Below are 18266 nucleotides of genomic sequence, written 5' to 3'. Positions count from 1 at the left end.
GTTTTCTAATCTGACGGCCTGGCACCATGATCCCTTGTGATCGAATAAAATGCCTAGAGAGGGGGATGTAGTGGTAGTTTCCACCTTTTTACTATCAATGTAAATATCTCTGCACTGCATACTGCCTTTCCCACATCTTATTATAAAAGCTTTTGGTAGTGTTCACTCTCAGGCCTACGTTTGTCATATGCTCATTGTAATTATCAAGTGCCCGTGGTAGACCCATTGGTGTTCAAGCCATTATTACAGCGTCGTTCACGTAGAGAAGGACAGGTAGAAGGCGGCTAGATATCTGAGGTAGATCACAGCACTTCTCTACCTAGGATTGCTCCAAGCCATTGGTGTACAATGTAAATAGAAAAGGTAAAACACACAACATGATGGACGGAATGTTGCACAATGGCAAAACATTCACCCCCAGTCACAGATCTGGGTTTAATCCATCGTTATTTTGCTCACCAAGCCACCCCAGTTCAGACATGGCCATATGCAAATCAGTCTTGACCCTGTGCCTCATGGGAACAGTCCAGTCCGAACTGCCAAGCCATGTCTTCCCAGGACCGGAATCAAGCATCCTAGGACCGGTTTCTGGCTATCAGCCGTCTTCAGCCAGGATAGCTTGACTCCAGTGGCCTAGTGAGCAAGGGACCCACGTCTGGGTATACCCTTCCCATATAGGGTGAACAGCAAAACACACAAGATGATTGACGGAATGTTGCACAATGGCAAAACATTCACCCCCAGTCACAGATCTGGGTTTAATCCATCGTTATTTTGCTCACCAAGCCACCCCAGTTCAGACATGGTCATATGCAAATCAGTCTTGACCCTGTGCCTCATGGGAACAGTCCAGCCCAAGCTACCAAGCCATGTCTTCCCTGGATCGGAATCAAGCATCCTAGGACCGGTTTCTGGCTATCAGCCGTCTTCAGCCAGGATAGCTTGACTCCAGTGGCCTAGTGAGCAAGGGACCCACGTCTGGGTATACCCTTCCCACATAGGGTGAACAGCAAAATACACAAGATGATGGACGGAATGTTGCACAATGGCAAAACATTCACCCCCAGTCACAGATCTGGGTCTAATCCATCGTTATTTTGCTCACCAAGCCACCCCAGTTCAGACATGGCCATATGCAAATCGGTCTTGACCCTGTGCCTCATGGGAACAGTCTAGCCCGAACTGCCAAGCCATGTCTTCCCTGGACCGGAATCAAGCATCCTAGGACCGGTTTCTGGCTAAATAGAAAAGGTGCCAGGACGCAGCCCTTCCTAACCCCCTTCTCCACTTTGAACAGTGCTGTACATTCTCCTTTAGAACCGAACCTGGGCCTGTGCATTACTATACAACTGCCTTAGGAAGTGAATTAATGGTGCCTCCACCCCATACTGGCTAGAATATTCCATAATTTCTCATGGACAACACAGTCGAAGGCGGCCGTAAGGTCTACGAAGGCAAGTACAATCTTCCCTTTCTTGACATTGTGTACTTTTCCATTAAAATATTGAGATTGAGTCTGTGTTCAAGTGTACCCAAACCCTCCCGGAAACCAAACTGAAGGTCTGATAAAACATTGTTGTCCTCTGCCCATTCTTGAAGCCGGTTGAGCACTATACGCTTGCACCCTTGACCAAAGAACCCAGCAACGATATTGGGCGGTAGCACGCTGGATTCTGCCTGCCGCCTTTTTTTAATATAGGAACCACAATAGATTCGGGCCAGGTTTTTTTCATCCAGTTGCACAGCAGGCCGCTAACACTTGTGTTAAAAGTGGGCCCGTAAGTCAGTGTTAAAGTTAAAAAGATCTATAGGTACCCCGTCGGGGCCGGGAACCTTTCCTCACTTACTGGCTTTTATTGCACAGTGTACCTCCTCTAAAGTGATGGCTAGAGCTATGGGGTAGTTTATCGATGGCATTGTTACGTGTGGAACTGTGAGTCACTGTTGCAGACATTTTAATATATCCTTAATATCTATTTATTTTATGTAGAGCAGTGAATAATAAAAACAAGCATTGGAAATGCAATAGGTCTCGCAGCATTAGAGTTAGTGCTTTTAGAATTGTTTATGGGTTTTTGTGTAAATCTTTAGCATTTTTGTTTCCTGTAGCCAATGCTAAAGAATTAAAAAAAAAAGCCATAAACATTTCTAAAAGCTCTAACTCAAATGCTCCGAGACCTATTGCACTGTGTGAGGGTGAGGGGTTGAGGGTGAGTGAGGGTGAGTGAGGGTGAGTGAGGGTGAGGGTGGGTGAGGGTGAGTGAGGGTGAGTGAGGGGTTGAGGGTGAGTGAGGGTGAGGGGTTGAGGGTGAGTGAGAGTGAGGGTGAGTGAGGGTGAGAGTGAGTGAGGGTGAGTGAGGGTGAGTGAGGGTGAGGGTGAGGGTGGGTGAGGGTGAGTGAGGGTGAGGGTGAGTGAGGGTGGGTGAGGGTGAGTGAGGGTGAGGGTGAGTGAGGGTGGGTGAGGGTGAGTGAGGGTGAGGGTGAGTGAGGGTGAGGGGTTGATGTTGAGGGGTTGAGGGTGAGAGGGTGAGTGAGGGGTTGAGGGTGAGTGAGGGTGAGGGTGAGTTAGGGTGAGGGGTTGAGGGTGAGTGAGGGTGAGGGGTTGAGGGTGACGTGAGAGGATAAACATGAGGGGCCCCTCCGCTCTACAATGTGAGCTCCCTTGGCCGTGGTCTGTGAGGCGAGGGGGAGGGGAGAGGATGAATTTGAGGGGCCCCTCCGCTCTATACTGGGAGCTCCCTTGGCTGGGGTCTGTGGGGCGAGGGGGACGTGAGAGGGTGAACATGCGCAGCGCCTCAATCACCTCTCCTGCATTAACAAAAGCTGCAAGAACGCGTGGAACCGGCTGCTGCAGCCTCCAGTGCTGACAGCACGCTACATAAATAAAGCATTAGCCGGTGAAAGTGAGAAAGGCCATACAAACGACGCGGCTGGAACACAAGCTCCTGAGAAGGCGGGAGATCGGGTTTCACCAGTGGGCCCAACGCGTTCCATGGGAGCTGCAATCAAACGTGGGAAGCATCGAGCCGAAGGGATAATGAACCTGGCAGCACACGAGCTGCGCGGCGACAGCGGCGGCGCTGGGACTCGAGAGGTGGAAAGTACGGGAGCGCCTTCTATTTAATAAACTTGAAATCTAAACTGAGGAATGGTAACGGCTGGTCACCGACGGGACAGCTGGGCCTGCTCAGGATAGGTGTCAGCTGTTTACTCGAAGCCGGGAACACTCCGACATATATAATAAACAAAGGGACAAAATCATTATCCGACAAGAAAGATGTGTCCGTTCTTAAAGTCGCCAAAGCATAACACCATTAATATTCTCACCGGAAGAGGTCGGGGTATCGAGCAATACTGCTGCTTGCTACCGCTAACATTTTGTTTGCTTTCTAGCGGCAGGCAGGCAGGGGAGGAGAGGAGGAGGGGGGAGGAGAGTAGGGGAGGACAAACGACGCGGCTGGAACACAAGCTCCTGAGAAGGCGGGAGATCGGGTTTCACCAGTGGGCCCAACGCGTTCCATGGGAGCTGCAATCAAACGTGGGAAGCATCGAGCCGAAGGGATAATGAACCTGGCAGCACACGAGCTGCGCGGCGACAGCGGCGGCGCTGGGACTCGAGAGGTGGAAAGTACGGGAGCGCCTTCTATTTAATAAACTTGAAATCTAAACTGAGGAATGGTAACGGCTGGTCACCGACGGGACAGCTGGGCCTGCTCAGGATAGGTGTCAGCTGTTTACTCGAAGCCGGGAACACTCCGACATATATAATAAACAAAGGGACAAAATCATTATCCGACAAGAAAGATGTGTCCGTTCTTAAAGTCGCCAAAGCATAACACCATTAATATTCTCACCGGAAGAGGTCGGGGTATCGAGCAATACTGCTGCTTGCTACCGCTAACATTTTGTTTGCTTTCTAGCGGCAGGCAGGCAGGGGAGGAGAGGAGGAGGGGGGAGGAGAGTAGGGGAGGACAAACGACGCGGCTGGAACACAAGCTCCTGAGAAGGCGGGAGATCGGGTTTCACCAGTGGGCCCAACGCGTTCCATGGGAGCTGCAATCAAACGTGGGAAGCATCGAGCCGAAGGGATAATGAACCTGGCAGCACACGAGCTGCGCGGCGACAGCGGCGGCGCTGGGACTCGAGAGGTGGAAAGTACGGGAGCGCCTTCTATTTAATAAACTTGAAATCTAAACTGAGGAATGGTAACGGCTGGTCACCGACGGGACAGCTGGGCCTGCTCAGGATAGGTGTCAGCTGTTTACTCGAAGCCGGGAACACTCCGACATATATAATAAACAAAGGGACAAAATCATTATCCGACAAGAAAGATGTGTCCGTTCTTAAAGTCGCCAAAGCATAACACCATTAATATTCTCACCGGAAGAGGTCGGGGTATCGAGCAATACTGCTGCTTGCTACCGCTAACATTTTGTTTGCTTTCTAGCGGCAGGCAGGCAGGGGAGGAGAGGAGGAGGGGGGAGGAGAGTAGGGGAGGCACGGCCTAGCGGCCGTGCAATCAAGTAGTGAGGGGGCGGAGCTGGGGGAGGCTGTGGAAGAGAGTAGGCAAGGCGACACGGCGGGAGGGGGCGGAGCGGGTAAACAAAGACGGACATGCACGCGCCCGTGACTTTTAAGGTCAATGCGCATGCGCATAAGCTTAATGCGCATGCGCATTGACCTTAAAAGTCACGGGCACTGCAAGGAATCGCCACGATTCCTTGCAGTGTGGATAAAGAGTGGATAACTCGCAATACCTCTGTTTGTAGTCATGTTTAGCCCAACACAACATCAGGACTATAAGTCACAGAAGTCAAAGAATAAATTTGTACTTCAAGCCCAACTCTCGGATACACCTGGGAAACTAGAGAGCAATGCACCGTGTCAATGCCAAGACTTAGCTCGTAGACAGTAGTGCTTTCAAGTTTCCTAGGTCCAAGTGTGAGTAGGTTATCCTGTTCAGATTATTTTCTTTGTGTTTTGGCACTTGCAATCCTGATTTTATAATAGAATCAACAGTACTACAAATCCCAGACGGCAAAGGATAAAACTTCTATTGGATGAGCTAATCATGTATGGAGCTGGGAAACTTGAGAACTCTGTAAAAAGCAAAGTTTTATAGCGTAGTGCAGTGCGGTGTAGCAATACTTTCCATTTTGTCAGAAAATACAGACTTAGGAGTTTACCCTGCCATGTTTCCCTGGTCCATATGTGATGTGCTGCTTCAGTCCAGGTTTTTTCTTTGAATTCTGTGACCTGTAGTTGTCCACAAACAACAACAAAAAATGGTCCTCACATTGACCTGTCAGATCAGCCCATCTGGTACTGCCTTGTTGCCCCATAAGCGGGGCCACTGAAATTATGCAACTGTGCAGTTGTGACAATTTCCACCTAATTATAGATTTGCTGCATTTTCCACATTATCTGTAGATTTTAACAAAACAAATGTTGTTTCTAGTGTAAATGTTTCAAAAGTTACTAAAAACGCAGTGACACATGTTGCCGTGCAGTGGAGCGCCTTTTGCCAGGTCACCTTTCTGTTTCTTATTGCTATATTTGGGTGTTAAACTGGTCCTAATGATGTGCACCCAATGCCCAGACAATGTTAAAAAGTGTGAAAGTACAAAATAAAGTAGTGAAACTATTAACAAATGTACCACATTATGCTGCATAATTTTCCTTTCCTTGCCGCACAATTTACTCAACTCTGCCGCATAATTTGGCCCGCTCCTGTCTCAAAATACCAGTGGCCCTGCCTATAAACCAGTCCGACCCTGGGCAGCTGTGAATGAGCAGTTAGCAAATACGTGGCCTCTGCTGTGCACATGTGGACCTGTGGCAGCACTCTGCAGCTGGGCCCGTGCAGTTTTGCCCGGAATTAGTTTATGGGTACATGCACCCATCATGTTTCCGTACAAGGCAGAGCCCCTGGACTGGCGTGCCTCCTGCAGCTGCAAGCATGGTACAGTTTGGATGTGGCTCCTTGCAGCAGGAGTCAGGCGGAGTTATGTGTAATTGGATTCTGTTAACTGCCCCGTGAACAAATGCTCAGATAAGGCTTAAGATGCAGCATGCATCATTGTTCGGGTAAGATGCATGGTGCAGTTTTTATATCGCCCCTTGCGGTAGGGGGCAAGTGGAATAGAGTGCAGTTTCTGTACTGATCTTGCAGCAATGCCCAGAGGAAGCAGCAGGTCCAGTTAGACGACGTTTCCTGTAACACTGTCCAGAAGATGGGCAGGGTGCAATTTTTAGATAGCTCCTTGTAAGTGGGTCAGACGGAGTAAGGTGCAATTTGTGGACGGCCCCTTGCAGCACTGCCCAGGTGTAGTCTATGTTGAGTTTCATTAAGGTCAACGCCGAGGCACGGGCCTGGTTGCAGTTTGCAAATCTGTCCAGTATCAGCACCGTCAGTGATTGGTCCTTGTAGGGCACTGGCCTGGGATCAACGCCCTGCGTTTGAATTGTCGGTTGGTTTTATTTTGGGACTTCTTATCAGCGCCATCTTTATTGTGCTGAACGTGTTGGCTGTGCCCATCTTCCGTGCTGGACACTGTATGCACCGATAGGTGTGAGAGGGGGCTGGGACACACTGGTATCTCCATAGCCCCAGGTGTGAACTGGGGTGAGCCGGGATAGGGGGCTGGGCTGCACACAGACCCCCTGCAGGTCTCAGGCCCTCGCACAATACTTCTAATCAGTTTAGCTTTGGAAGTGAACCTCTGAATTGCCCCCCTCCCGTCTCTTTCATCTCCCACACAAGGGCACCCAGGGAGCGCACTTCCTGAGGGGAGAGGCGGCTCCTGGGCCTACCGTTTTAATCCAGTTCACACCAGATCTGCACTTGGCCTGGGGGGGGGGGCGGCTCCAAATCTGAAACCGGTCTCACTTCCAATCTGGCACTGGACGGAGGGGCGTCCAAGGGCAGCGCATTCAGGACACCATTTTAAAATATAGTGGATTGTTGAAGTTGGAGCGACGGCCCCATGAAACGGAGGGATGAGTCCGACGAGGGAGTGAGGCGCCCCCGGCAACAACTCAAGATCGCCGCTCCCAAGACGGACTGAGTGAGCTCAGATATGCCTCGCGACGCCGGAGACTTTCAATCGAGGTGAGCCCGACCCTCATACCCCATCCCAGGGCGAGCAAGAGTGAGCATGTGAGGGTGACGAAATCCAGCGGGTATAAGCACGGTGGCTCCATTCCGGGCCTCAATTTATTGCATGATCGCGAATAGTCATGGTTAACTTCCAAGTCGAGCTGAGGTTCTATTTTCTTACCCGAATTGAGAACTTGGTGCCCCCTAATGACAGGAAGTAATGTGATCTTCCTACTGTAGTAGGGTGGAGAGGCGCACTTGAATTGGGGCATTAACTTTGTGTACCTAGAGCTGGGCCCACATCGGGTACGAATATATAAAAATTAACCGTCATTTTCATTTTAAATAAATGTCGTCGGGATGGCGCTTTCAGGCTGAGGCACGGAAGTGTGGAGAGATTGGTGCCTACGCCGTCGGGTAATGGGGGTGGGGGGTGAGCGGCCTGGTTGCAGCTCGGAGACGGGCACCCAGTCCCGACAGACCTGCTCTCTGGCTTCGTGCTGATATTACCCCAGGCAGGCAGGGGAGGAGAGGAGGAGGGGGGAGGAGAGTAGGGGAGGCACGGCCTAGCGGCCGTGCAATCAAGTAGTGAGGGGGCGGAGCTGGGGGAGGCTGTGGAAGAGAGTAGGCAAGGCGACACGGCGGGAGGGGGCGGAGCGGGTAAACAAAGACGGACATGCACGCGCCCGTGACTTTTAAGGTCAATGCGCATGCGCATAAGCTTAATGCGCATGCGCATTGACCTTAAAAGTCACGGGCACTGCAAGGAATCGCCACGATTCCTTGCAGTGTGGATAAAGAGTGGATAACTCGCAATACTCTCGCCTTGCTCGATGCGCATGCGCATCGACAGGCGAGACCTAACAAAGGGGCTGCAGTACAGTGAAAGTATCTTTTGTGAAGTCTCATGAAGCGCTCATTCTGACGAGCATCATCATTATTTGGATTTCCGTGTAATAATCAGTGGCATAATTTTACTGTCTTTGTTTTTTAGATGAACATCTGCACTAAACACCATAATAAGACAGCACCAGAGCAGAGCGCACAGACACACTCTGAGGAACCCCCACAGACCTGCAGAACAAATGGGTGGAGCTGGCCTCCACACCCTTTACAGATACTCGCCTGGCTCACCTACTTCTTCTTCTCTGTGGTCTACTTCGGCATTCTTATACCACTCCTGCCTCATCACTGGGTGCCTGCTGGCTACATTGTATCCTTTTGTAATGGAAAGAGATGTGGTTTCTCACATACCCTCCAGAGACACCTTTACTAATACTCCTACTTAGAAGGCTCACAACTTTACCAGTGTATGAAATGTTAACATTAATACTTTATTTACAGGAATGTGGACTTTTCTTTTAACATTACTTTATTTACAGGATTGTGTACATTCTGATGAAAAAAAGCTTGTCCATGTAATGAGGTGTTAAAGCAATCGACTTGTCATGTAAAACAATCCATTAGTTCAATTTGGTGTCATACAGAATCATATTTAAGCATGGTAGAATTGTAGAATCTGAGTACACGGTCTTCCATGTTATAGCAATATGTGTCAGGTCTCCCGAGAGCTTCTGTTCATTTGCGGGTTATTTTCAGGCCAGCATTTTGATCAGCATTTTCAATTTGCATGAGTTATGATTTTAACAGTTACTTTTGCCAGTGCCCTCATTTTGCAACTTTTTTTTATTATTTTGTTTGTTTTGTCCTCATTCATGAATAAGTGGATTGTTTTTAAGCAGTTAAAGGCTCTTTCCCGGTTCATACAGAGGGAGTTCACAGCCTTGTGTGTTATTTTATCACCTCTAAGGTTCCTAGAATAGCCAACCACAAGACTCCTGGGGGAGGAGATGAGGAGGAGCATAGCAACCTTCCCCAGATTCAGCCTCCTTCCCTTATTCTCACTTATTTCGTAATCATTGGACTATTTTTAGGGAGTTGAGTTATCGAGTTTGCTAGCCCAATCCTCCTAGGCCCCCAAAATCTGGTTCTTTTTCTTGATGAACAACCCTGATCCAAATTATAAACTCTTTTAACTGAGGCAACCCATTCCAAAAATACTGGGGGCGGAGACAATACCCATTTTAGACAAATTTCTCTTGCTAGAAGGATTAAAACAAATAACAGCGAGGCTTGGAGCATGGAAAGCTTACAGCTCAGACTCTCCTCTGGTCGTACTCCAAAGATACCCAAAGCCAGGCTTACCTTGATATCTTGCCCCAGGACCTCTGAGATAGTCTTACCCACGTTGTACCAAAAGCCCTGGATCCGCGGACACTGCCGAATCATATGCAAATCGTCCACGTTCCCCAAGGCGCACTTCAGGCAGACCTTCACCCCCTAGCTTTGTGAGCCTCTTTGGGGTCCAGTAAGCTCTATGGAGTGTAAACAGGTGGTTTCTCCTAAGAGGGGCAGCTTTAACAACACTCCATAAAGTGTGCATCAATACTTGCCATAAAGATGTTACGTCGCTCAAAGGCAGGTCTCTTCTCCAGGGCCCCTCAATAGGCATTAGTGGGGCCTCTCCTTTTACTAATAGCCAGAGCCCTCAGTGGAAATGCTACCCAAGAAGATAATGAAGAGCAGGTCATAGTCAAAAGGCGGGCCCTAGCAGATTATTTAGATAATATCACTAGGAGGAGATGGGAGGCTAGCAAATTAGCTAATTATGAATATGGAGAAGGATGTGGGAGGCTTCTTGCTTGGAAATCTCGCTTCAACCACACAAGGAATATAATTAAGGAGATTGCCAATGCAGAATCAGGGGAGGTTTGATTGGAGAACACCAAAATAGAGCAAGCATTCGAGTCCCTCTTCCAAGCGTGATACAGAAGATCAGGTAGTATCTGACTCTTAAATTAAAAATTATGTTGATAGAAGAACACTACCTTCACTGGCTGACGACCAAGCTCTACAGTTGAACGAAAATATTTCCCTAGAAGAACCTAAGGTTACAATGAAACATCTAAAAATAGGTAGGGCCGCAGGGCTAGACGGTATACCTAATGAGTTTTTTATTTCTCTTGGTGAGGAACTTTCCCCTGTCTTAGTGAAATTATTTGATAGTATTTTCTCCAATGATACTCCGATTCCTAATCTTGGGGAGAGGTGGCTGTCGCCCTAATTTTGAAGCCTACCAAAGACCCAAAAAGATGCGAGTCCTATAGGCCCATCTCCCTATTGAACTGCGACTGTAAAATCTTTGCGCAAATTTTAGCAGGGAGGTTGAATCCTTTGATGGGCTCTCTGGTTAAACCTGATCAGAGGGATTTATTAGGGGTCATCAGCTGCATGATTTACCTCATGAGCTGATTGGTGCAATTGACATCGCCTCAGCTACTAAACTACCTCTTACTATCTTTGCATTCAATGCGGCCAAAGCCTTTGACAGGATGAGCTGGCCCAGTTTCCGCTATATGATTCACATCTTTGGGCTAGGGGACAAATTTGCAAGGGCCATTAGTAATATGTGTAAGACCCCTACAGCGAGGATAGTAGTGAATGGAAATCTAACTAATTCAATCAAGTTGGAGCGGGGAACTAGACAGGGATGTGCCCTTTCCTCTTTACTTTTTGACCTATATATAGAACTATTGGCTTGTAACATCAGGGCTAGTGAAATATTTGCTCCGTTTGAATGGGAGGGGTAGGTGAAAAAAGTAGCCCGCTATGCGGATGACTTGATGATCTTTACATGGGAAAGTCCTAACATCTTGCCGAGGTTGGAGCAACATTTGGTGGATTTCGGGAGGATTTCCAGGTATTTAACTAATTCCCAAACGAAATCATGGCCTGGAATACACAATCAAGTAGTCCCATTGGTTAAACAACAAATTAGATATTTAGGTGTACAAATTACACATAACATCAATAGATTGACCCAGGTAAATCTTGAGTTAAAAAGGAAAGAGACAGGAACTCTACTAAGATCATGGGCTAGTCTCCCACTAAATTTTGGGTCGCTCTAACCTGGTAAAAATGTCAATTTTGCCAAAATGTACATATTTATTCTTGATGCGTTCCTTTATCTTTTAATCTTAAAGCACTAGAAGCTATAGAAGTCGATATAACCAGCTTTCTCTGTTCCAATAAAGGGATGAGGATTGTTTGGAGGAAACTAAGATACTCAAAACAAAAATACTCAGGGGTATCGCTAGTTCTGATTTATCGTTTTTATTGCTGAGCTTTCCAACTAAAGATGTAAGATCTCTCTTGTTTGGATCCTCTTGTTTCCCTCCTTTTCTCCAAGCCATGTCTAAAAATGTCCCCCAGGGCGGCAACGGTTTTCTTTATGTTTGGGCATCCCAAATATTTCAATAAAGTCAAACTAAATGTTCTGAGATCTGCCTGCGAATTATGGTATCAGTTCAGGAAGACTCAAGATCCCGTATTATAGTGCCAGTGCCCCTATTTGAAATTCTCCAGGCATGCCTGCTTGCCTTAAGAATAGTCTGTCGGCCCCACTATTGGAAGAAGGCATTGAGAAATAGGGTCAACTATTGCAAAACAACAAACTATTTTTATGGGACTTGTTTAGTAACATTGCAAACCAAAGGCTGTCCAGATTAAAATATTATCAACTTTAGTTGGTCCCTAAATCTGTGCAAGGATGGGGATGTGAATGAAGAATATAAGAACACTTTACTAGGGCCACTCCAACGTAAAGCAACTTTGTTTTTTATTACACAGGTTTCTAAGGAATTCAATATTGATAGAGGAAAACATGAACTGTAAGGCATTCAATGGATTGAAAAAATACTGTAATCTCATTGTACTTATGTTCAAGCACACTGTTCTCACACATCTGGTTTGCACAGAATTCGCTCTATTTTCATGAATCATCAGTATAACTACTATGCCATGACGAGTTTAATCCTTAGTACGTATATAAGCTTGCTTCTCAGTCCATTTCTGAACATCTCTATCCATGGGACTCACCACAATAAGTGTGACTAACAAATAATTATCCCCCACCCCATGTATTGCACCTAGGATCTTGATTTAGGCTGATACTTTTCATCACGAAAGGAGTAATTTAGCTCCGCATAATAATCTTTTGAGTACTCTGTATCAGCACAGCAGTCATTCCCCGTCACTTTTCTGTTCTGTCCACCTGAAGCACTCTGGATCAATATCTTCCAATGAGAAATGGGTCTGTGTAGCAAAGGAAGACCACTCCCCCAGCGGAACAAGGACTCTGTACCCCCTTACGGGAATTCATACCATGACCCCCCCCCTCTTCTTTTCACAGCATAACGACTGGACGAGCACAGCAGGGCGATACTATCCACCAGAAGAGGACGAAGACGTCGGTCCCTTTAACTGGGGGGATCTCGGAGAGTGGGCGGAGCCGATAGCCACGTCAAAAGCAGCGGACGAGGCAGAACAGGTGTGCTTGTTCACCGGAGGCGTAGGAGAGAGGAGAGTGGAGTCGAGTGAGGACTTGGCGGAGGAAGCTGTAGTTGGAGGATTTGGAGAACGTACAGAGACCGGAATACCATCTACAGAGAGTCGGAGGAAGAGAGAAGACCCGTCAGGGCGGCGCGGGAGCCAGGAGGCCATCGGCAACACGAGCCGCCCAGCCGCACGCCTGGAGGTGTGTGGCTCACCCAGGTACGAGGGCGTATAGCGGGCTGGGTGGGGAGAAAGGGCGGGTCCGTGACGTGACCTAGGTCCCCTTTTTTCCGGTAGCCGGTTCCTTCCCTGCACCAACCTACCCCCCCCCCCCCCCACCCACCCCCTCACAACGCCGTAAATTCCTCACTGGTGGTGCATCCTCACTCCCTTTCCCCTTCACATGTACAGTGCTGGATAAATGGACTCGCACGTGTCCTCTCAGTCTTTTCTCCGGTACGCCTCGAGCCCTTTGCACTACACGACGGAGCCCTCCACGCCCGGCACCCCCAGCAACACGGAGCCCTCAGCGCCCGGTCCCCGGAGAAGTCCCGGACTGCTAAAGAGGGGGGAAGGAAGCGCTAGGAGGAGGAGGAGGAGAGAACTAAGTCGTTCACCACAGAGAGTCCCTAGGAGAGACTTGTACGGACTTCTTGTTTTCTCAAATAAACCCCACTATAACCAAAACTCGGCTCTTGCCCATTACTGCCACCCGCGCTACATTGGTGGAGAATACGGGCAACCCTTCCGTCTGTATAGAAAAGATGGACGTAATAGTGCAGCAAGTAATAAAGGGGCAAGAACGCCTAGAATGGGTAATGGAACAGCAGATACACTCTGCCCAGGCCGACAGAGAAATTATGAAAGAAGCAATGACCTCCAAAACTGGTGAACCCTCTAAGAGTTGGCCAAGAACAGGAGGAAGTGAGGATCGAGGGGTACCACATGGGACGGCCGGGGTCTCTCTACAGAAGTACCAACCGGGTGAGGACCCAGACTCATTCATGTTGAATTTTGAGAGGGCCGCCAGGGCGTGTGGACGGCTTGTGGCGAAGTGGCCCTTCTTTTTGGCCCCGCTTTTGGTAGGTGAGGCCCAAGCGGCCTATCAAGTGGCCAACCCGACCGGAGACACACCATATGCAGACGTCAAGCGGATTATCCTGGACCACTTAGGCCTTGATGCCGAGGCCTATCGATTGAGATTTAGGAAAGAGAGGGGATCCCTGGGGGAAAACCCTAAGACTTTGTTTGTCAGACTAAAGATGGCTGCGGATAAGTGTCTCACTCCTAATGTGAGTACAAAAGATGAAATCATGGACCGTATTTATCTTGAGCAATACTTAGAAGCGTTGCCGTATGCCACCCAAAAATGGCTACGCCAACATCACAATTTGTCCACCACACAGGCCATAGAGATGGCTGCCACCTTCTCCCGTGCTCAGCCTAAGACCCCTTCCTGGGAGCCAGAGAAGAATGTACGTCTAGGCCCGAAGATTGAGAAACGGCCGCCCAAAAACATTGAACCGCCCCGACCCTGGAGGCCGGAACCCCCTGGACCCAGCGGTCCCCACTGCTTTGAGTGTGGCAGTTGGGGACATATAGCCCGCTTATGTCCTCGCCGAAAGGTCCCCGAAGAGCCCATGGAGGTTGGGTACCTCCCGAAGACGGTCTTGTATTCGGCGGAGATGGGGAACAGCTTTTGTGTGAGTGTAAGGATAAACGGGTCCCACATTCAGGCCTTGTTAGACTCGGGTTGTAGGCAGTCGGTAATACAGTCCCAAAATAATTACAAAAAGCGGGTGGTGATGGACAGAGTATCTGAGTTAATCAGAACACTCCTACCCAGTCAACAGATCAGGGCTTGATCCATCACCGTTTTTTAGCTCACTGCACCATCCCAGTTCAGAACCTGGCTATATGCAAATTAGTCTGTCCCTGGCCCAGTGCATCATGGGAACAGGGCAGACCAAACTACCAAGCCAATTCTTCACTGGAAAGGAAACAAGCTTCCGGGGACCGGTTTCTGGCATTACAGCCGTCTTCGGCCCGGCTTGCTTGAATCCTGATGGTGCAATGAGCAAGGGACTCATGTCTGAGCATACCCTTCCACACTCATGGTGGCCAAAATAATTACAAAAAGCGGGTGGTGATGGACAGAGTATCTGAGTTAATCAGAACACTCCTACCCAGTCAACAGATCAGGGCTTGATCCATCACCGTTATACAGTCCCAGCATGTTGACCAATCCCAGTACATCCCGCAGGAGAGGGTGAGTATATGATGTGTGCATGGGGATGTGAAACAGTACCCGGTCGCAAACATTCCTCTAGAACCCCCACAGGGAGAACCACACACCGTCAGAGTTGGGGTCCTATCTTCCCTTCCCGAAGATTGTCATATAGCTACTATATATCTTTATAATGCGTTAAGTTAGCATAGGCACATTACATGTTTAAACGCCATTTTTCCTTTTGCTGCTTCTGCACACAACACTTAATTGTTGATTTAGCTTTCAACCTAGTAGTTCGTTGTGGTTTACATGAGAATAATATGTTATTACTCTGATATCAGCTTTGCTCAATAAACTATGTCTGTACTGGGAGTGCTGAAGCTTCAGGAACAACAAGATACTGAATTGTTATGAGGTCTGATCTTCGCGCCTTCTTAGACATAACATAAGTGCAGCTTCTGCCAACTTTGGCCTTTAGGCGGGTTTTATATTGCTTTGCTTGAGGCACAAAAACACACTTGATGCTGTTCGCATGCAGAGAGAGCTGGTGTATGCTGATGTGATCTCTTCATTCTAGGATCCTGAGGTATGGGCCCGCCCTTATTCGAACCCAAAGAGACCTTCTTAGCTATTAATATAATATGTGTGTTAGGGAGGGTGAGAAATAAGTGTTGTTAACTCTTATTCATTACAGCATGTTAACATGCTGTCACCATTTGCTTTCTATGGACTAGTAACTATGCTGATAACTTTGCTTCTGATAATATGTTTACTTGTATTATCTAAGATACTGCGCCTGAGAAGACGGCATTAGTAAATAAATATTTCAAATGTTCACGTGTCCTCATTTACTCCACGTTCTGGTTTGAAATGATTGTATAACGAAAGAGTGCTCATGTGTTCCACGTAACCTGAGGTATTGTAAGCTCATGTTCTGGTTTGTCTAAACATTGGGAGTTTGTTATGACCAATGAGACACTGTAGCTAGCTCGGTAAGGGGTTTGTTGGGTACTAAGGTGAGTTTTGGGCCACCCTAATTCGCTGAGGTTCCAATCCTCTGTGCACAGTTCTGTGGGAGAACAGAAACCCTGCTACATGGCGCCCATACGTTGGTGGACTTATATCATGACACTCGAGTAGTATATCGTTCAAACCTTAACCCCTTCACTGTCGTTTCCGGAAAACGGTGGTGTCGGTGAAACCTACCTATTTTTTGAAATAGGTCTTTTCAAGCTTGATTCTATCTAAAACGGTTTCTTTTGAATTACTACCCAGTTGTGCTACAAAGTTTCCTTTGTTTTTTCTGTTATTCCAGTGCAATCATGGCGCAGGCTGTGGTCATCCCGCAGCATAGTCGCATTGCGGTGCGCAACCATTTACAGGCTTACCAAGTCCCGTTAGATGGCTTGGCTGTGATTTTGGTGGTGTGTGCAGATCCGGCATACCCATTCGAACTGTTTTATTCGTGGGTAACGTTTCCGGAAGTGGACGCTAATTCTAACGTGTTCCACACCTACACACCCTCACCTGTACCGGCTGAATATACACCGTACAGGGCACTGGAAATACCTATTGATCATTGGCAGCATCGCGTTTGGTTTGATGGCGCCCTTCCCCACTCTTTATCCGCTGCGAGGTTGGGTCCATTGTCCATTCCAGGCACAAATTGGCCTGCATTGGGTGGATTCACCCCGCACCCGAATCACGGCGCTTGTCCCCCTGTGGATATTCGCAGACTGCATGTTGTCTCGATTGCCGTGATTCGTGCATTAGTGCAATACATAGGTCGTCATCTCCCGGGAGGTCCCCCGGGGGGTCCGGCCGTTCAGGCGGAACATGGCGGTTTAAGACTTAATCCGGTTATGGTCAATTCGGTTTTTGGTAAGCGTCCCGATGATAAAGATGATTTCCCTTTCTGGCTTGCCGAGAAATTTGACCAACTGGAGGCTGTGTTTCCGAATTCTACTCCTGCTGATAAACATAGAATGTTGACGATTACTTTGCCTAAGGATTTAACTCCTGAACTCGTTGACTGTGAAAGTTGGGGAAAAACTTTTGCGGCCGTTTATACGAGGTGTTTTGGCACCCCGTCAATGTCCGTACTGCCTACGATCGTTAAGCGTGTTCAGGATGATCACGGACCGGAAGCAGCGGTTGAATTGGGTATGCGCCTGTGTGGTTCTTTTGAGATTGTTAGCGATCTCATCCTCTCCAATATAAAGGGAGATGCGGTGAACTTTCAGGTGTCGAATGCTTTGGCTGCTCTACCCGATGCCGAAAAACCCCGACAGTTAGCGAAGATTGTTGTGGCCGCATATAAAACTATAGGTTGCACAAGTAAAGGTCTGAAATATTTTCCTGTCAAGGAGAAAAAACAACCACGGGCAGTCTGCTACAGCAGATGTCCAGCCCAAGTCCAATAAACAGAATTGGCCTAAAAAACAGAAACAGGGGAAGCAACAACAGCAGACTCAGGATTCGTATCCTGCGCCACAAGTTCCTGCGCCGACAGAGAGAGTATATGATTTGCGCGATCGCGCGATGATTAAATCACCTGATAGATTTCAGGTTTCTGAACAACGCTCTCCTCGTTCCTTTCAGGACTCATCGGCCCCGAAGACCGGTGGTGGAGGAGGCGGTAGGGGACGTGGTGGCCAACAAGGACGTGGCCAGTCCCGCCAGACAGACGGCGCAGCGAAGCAGGAGGATTTTACGCCTAAAAGACCGCAGTTTGCGAAAAAGAAAGTCGCGGCCTTAACAGCGCATCGATATGCCACAGATAGTGAGAACGCGGCTTCGGAATCTGACGTGGGCTCTGACCTTGCTGGACAGCGCGGCGGAGATTACCATAGTGAGAGAGGCGCTGCGTCCACTACTGAGGGTGACAGCGACTGATGTCTACGTTGTAATAGAAACAGCCGATACGAGACTTGCTCCCCCTGAAAGACTTTATGAAATTGTCCTGTTAATTGAAGGTGACATACAGCGTACCGTCAAAGGGGTATTTTGGGAAAATCTGTCTTCTACGTATGATATTTTGCTTTCTGAGGCTGACTGGCCCCCACCTTTTGTGCTCGCGGCGCCGCGAGGGGACGAGGTGATCCTCCCCAGTTTCGCGAACACTGTCTCGAAAGAGCATGCGCAGCATTTTGCAGAAGAGTGGGCTCGGGCTCTCGCACCGGCTCTGTACCGTAACCAATGTGGTTGGGACAAATGATCCCCTTGCCACGAAATTCCATTGCGGTCTCAGCCGCAGCCTCAACCTCAATATCCCATTCGGCGTGAAGTCAAGGCTTCCGTCGCGGAAATCCTTGAACAATTGGAATATCAGGGAGTTATTGAAATGTGTGTGTGTCACCGATGAATAATCCTCTTTTTACTGTGACCAAGCCTGACGGATCATATCGTTTGGTATTGGATTACCGGTATTTGAACTCGCATTGCCGTAACTGTGAAGTACAGAATACTCACGGCTCTGCCCTAGTGGATAGTCTAGTGCGTAAGCGTTTTAAAACAACGCTTGACATATCCAACGGTTTCTAT

General features: G+C 48.3%; 1 protein-coding gene across 2 annotated transcripts in view; it reads left to right on the top strand.

Moving 5' to 3' along the window:
* Positions 1–18266, top strand: part of ZDHHC1 (zDHHC palmitoyltransferase 1) — a 658528-nt gene that overhangs the window by 37812 nt on the left and 602450 nt on the right. For both annotated transcript variants that reach the window (XM_078670152.1, XM_078670151.1), the window contains exon 2: positions 8094–8312. In XM_078670152.1, the coding sequence (XP_078526278.1) occupies positions 8094–8312 (219 nt within the window). The remainder of the gene's footprint in view (positions 1–8093; positions 8313–18266) is intronic.

Source organism: Lissotriton helveticus, chromosome 12 (genome assembly GCF_964261635.1).
Source record: "Lissotriton helveticus chromosome 12, aLisHel1.1, whole genome shotgun sequence".
Lineage (NCBI taxonomy): Eukaryota > Metazoa > Chordata > Amphibia > Caudata > Salamandridae > Lissotriton > Lissotriton helveticus.
Note: the sequence above shows the minus strand (reverse complement) of the source record. Positions and strands in the feature narration are given on the sequence as shown.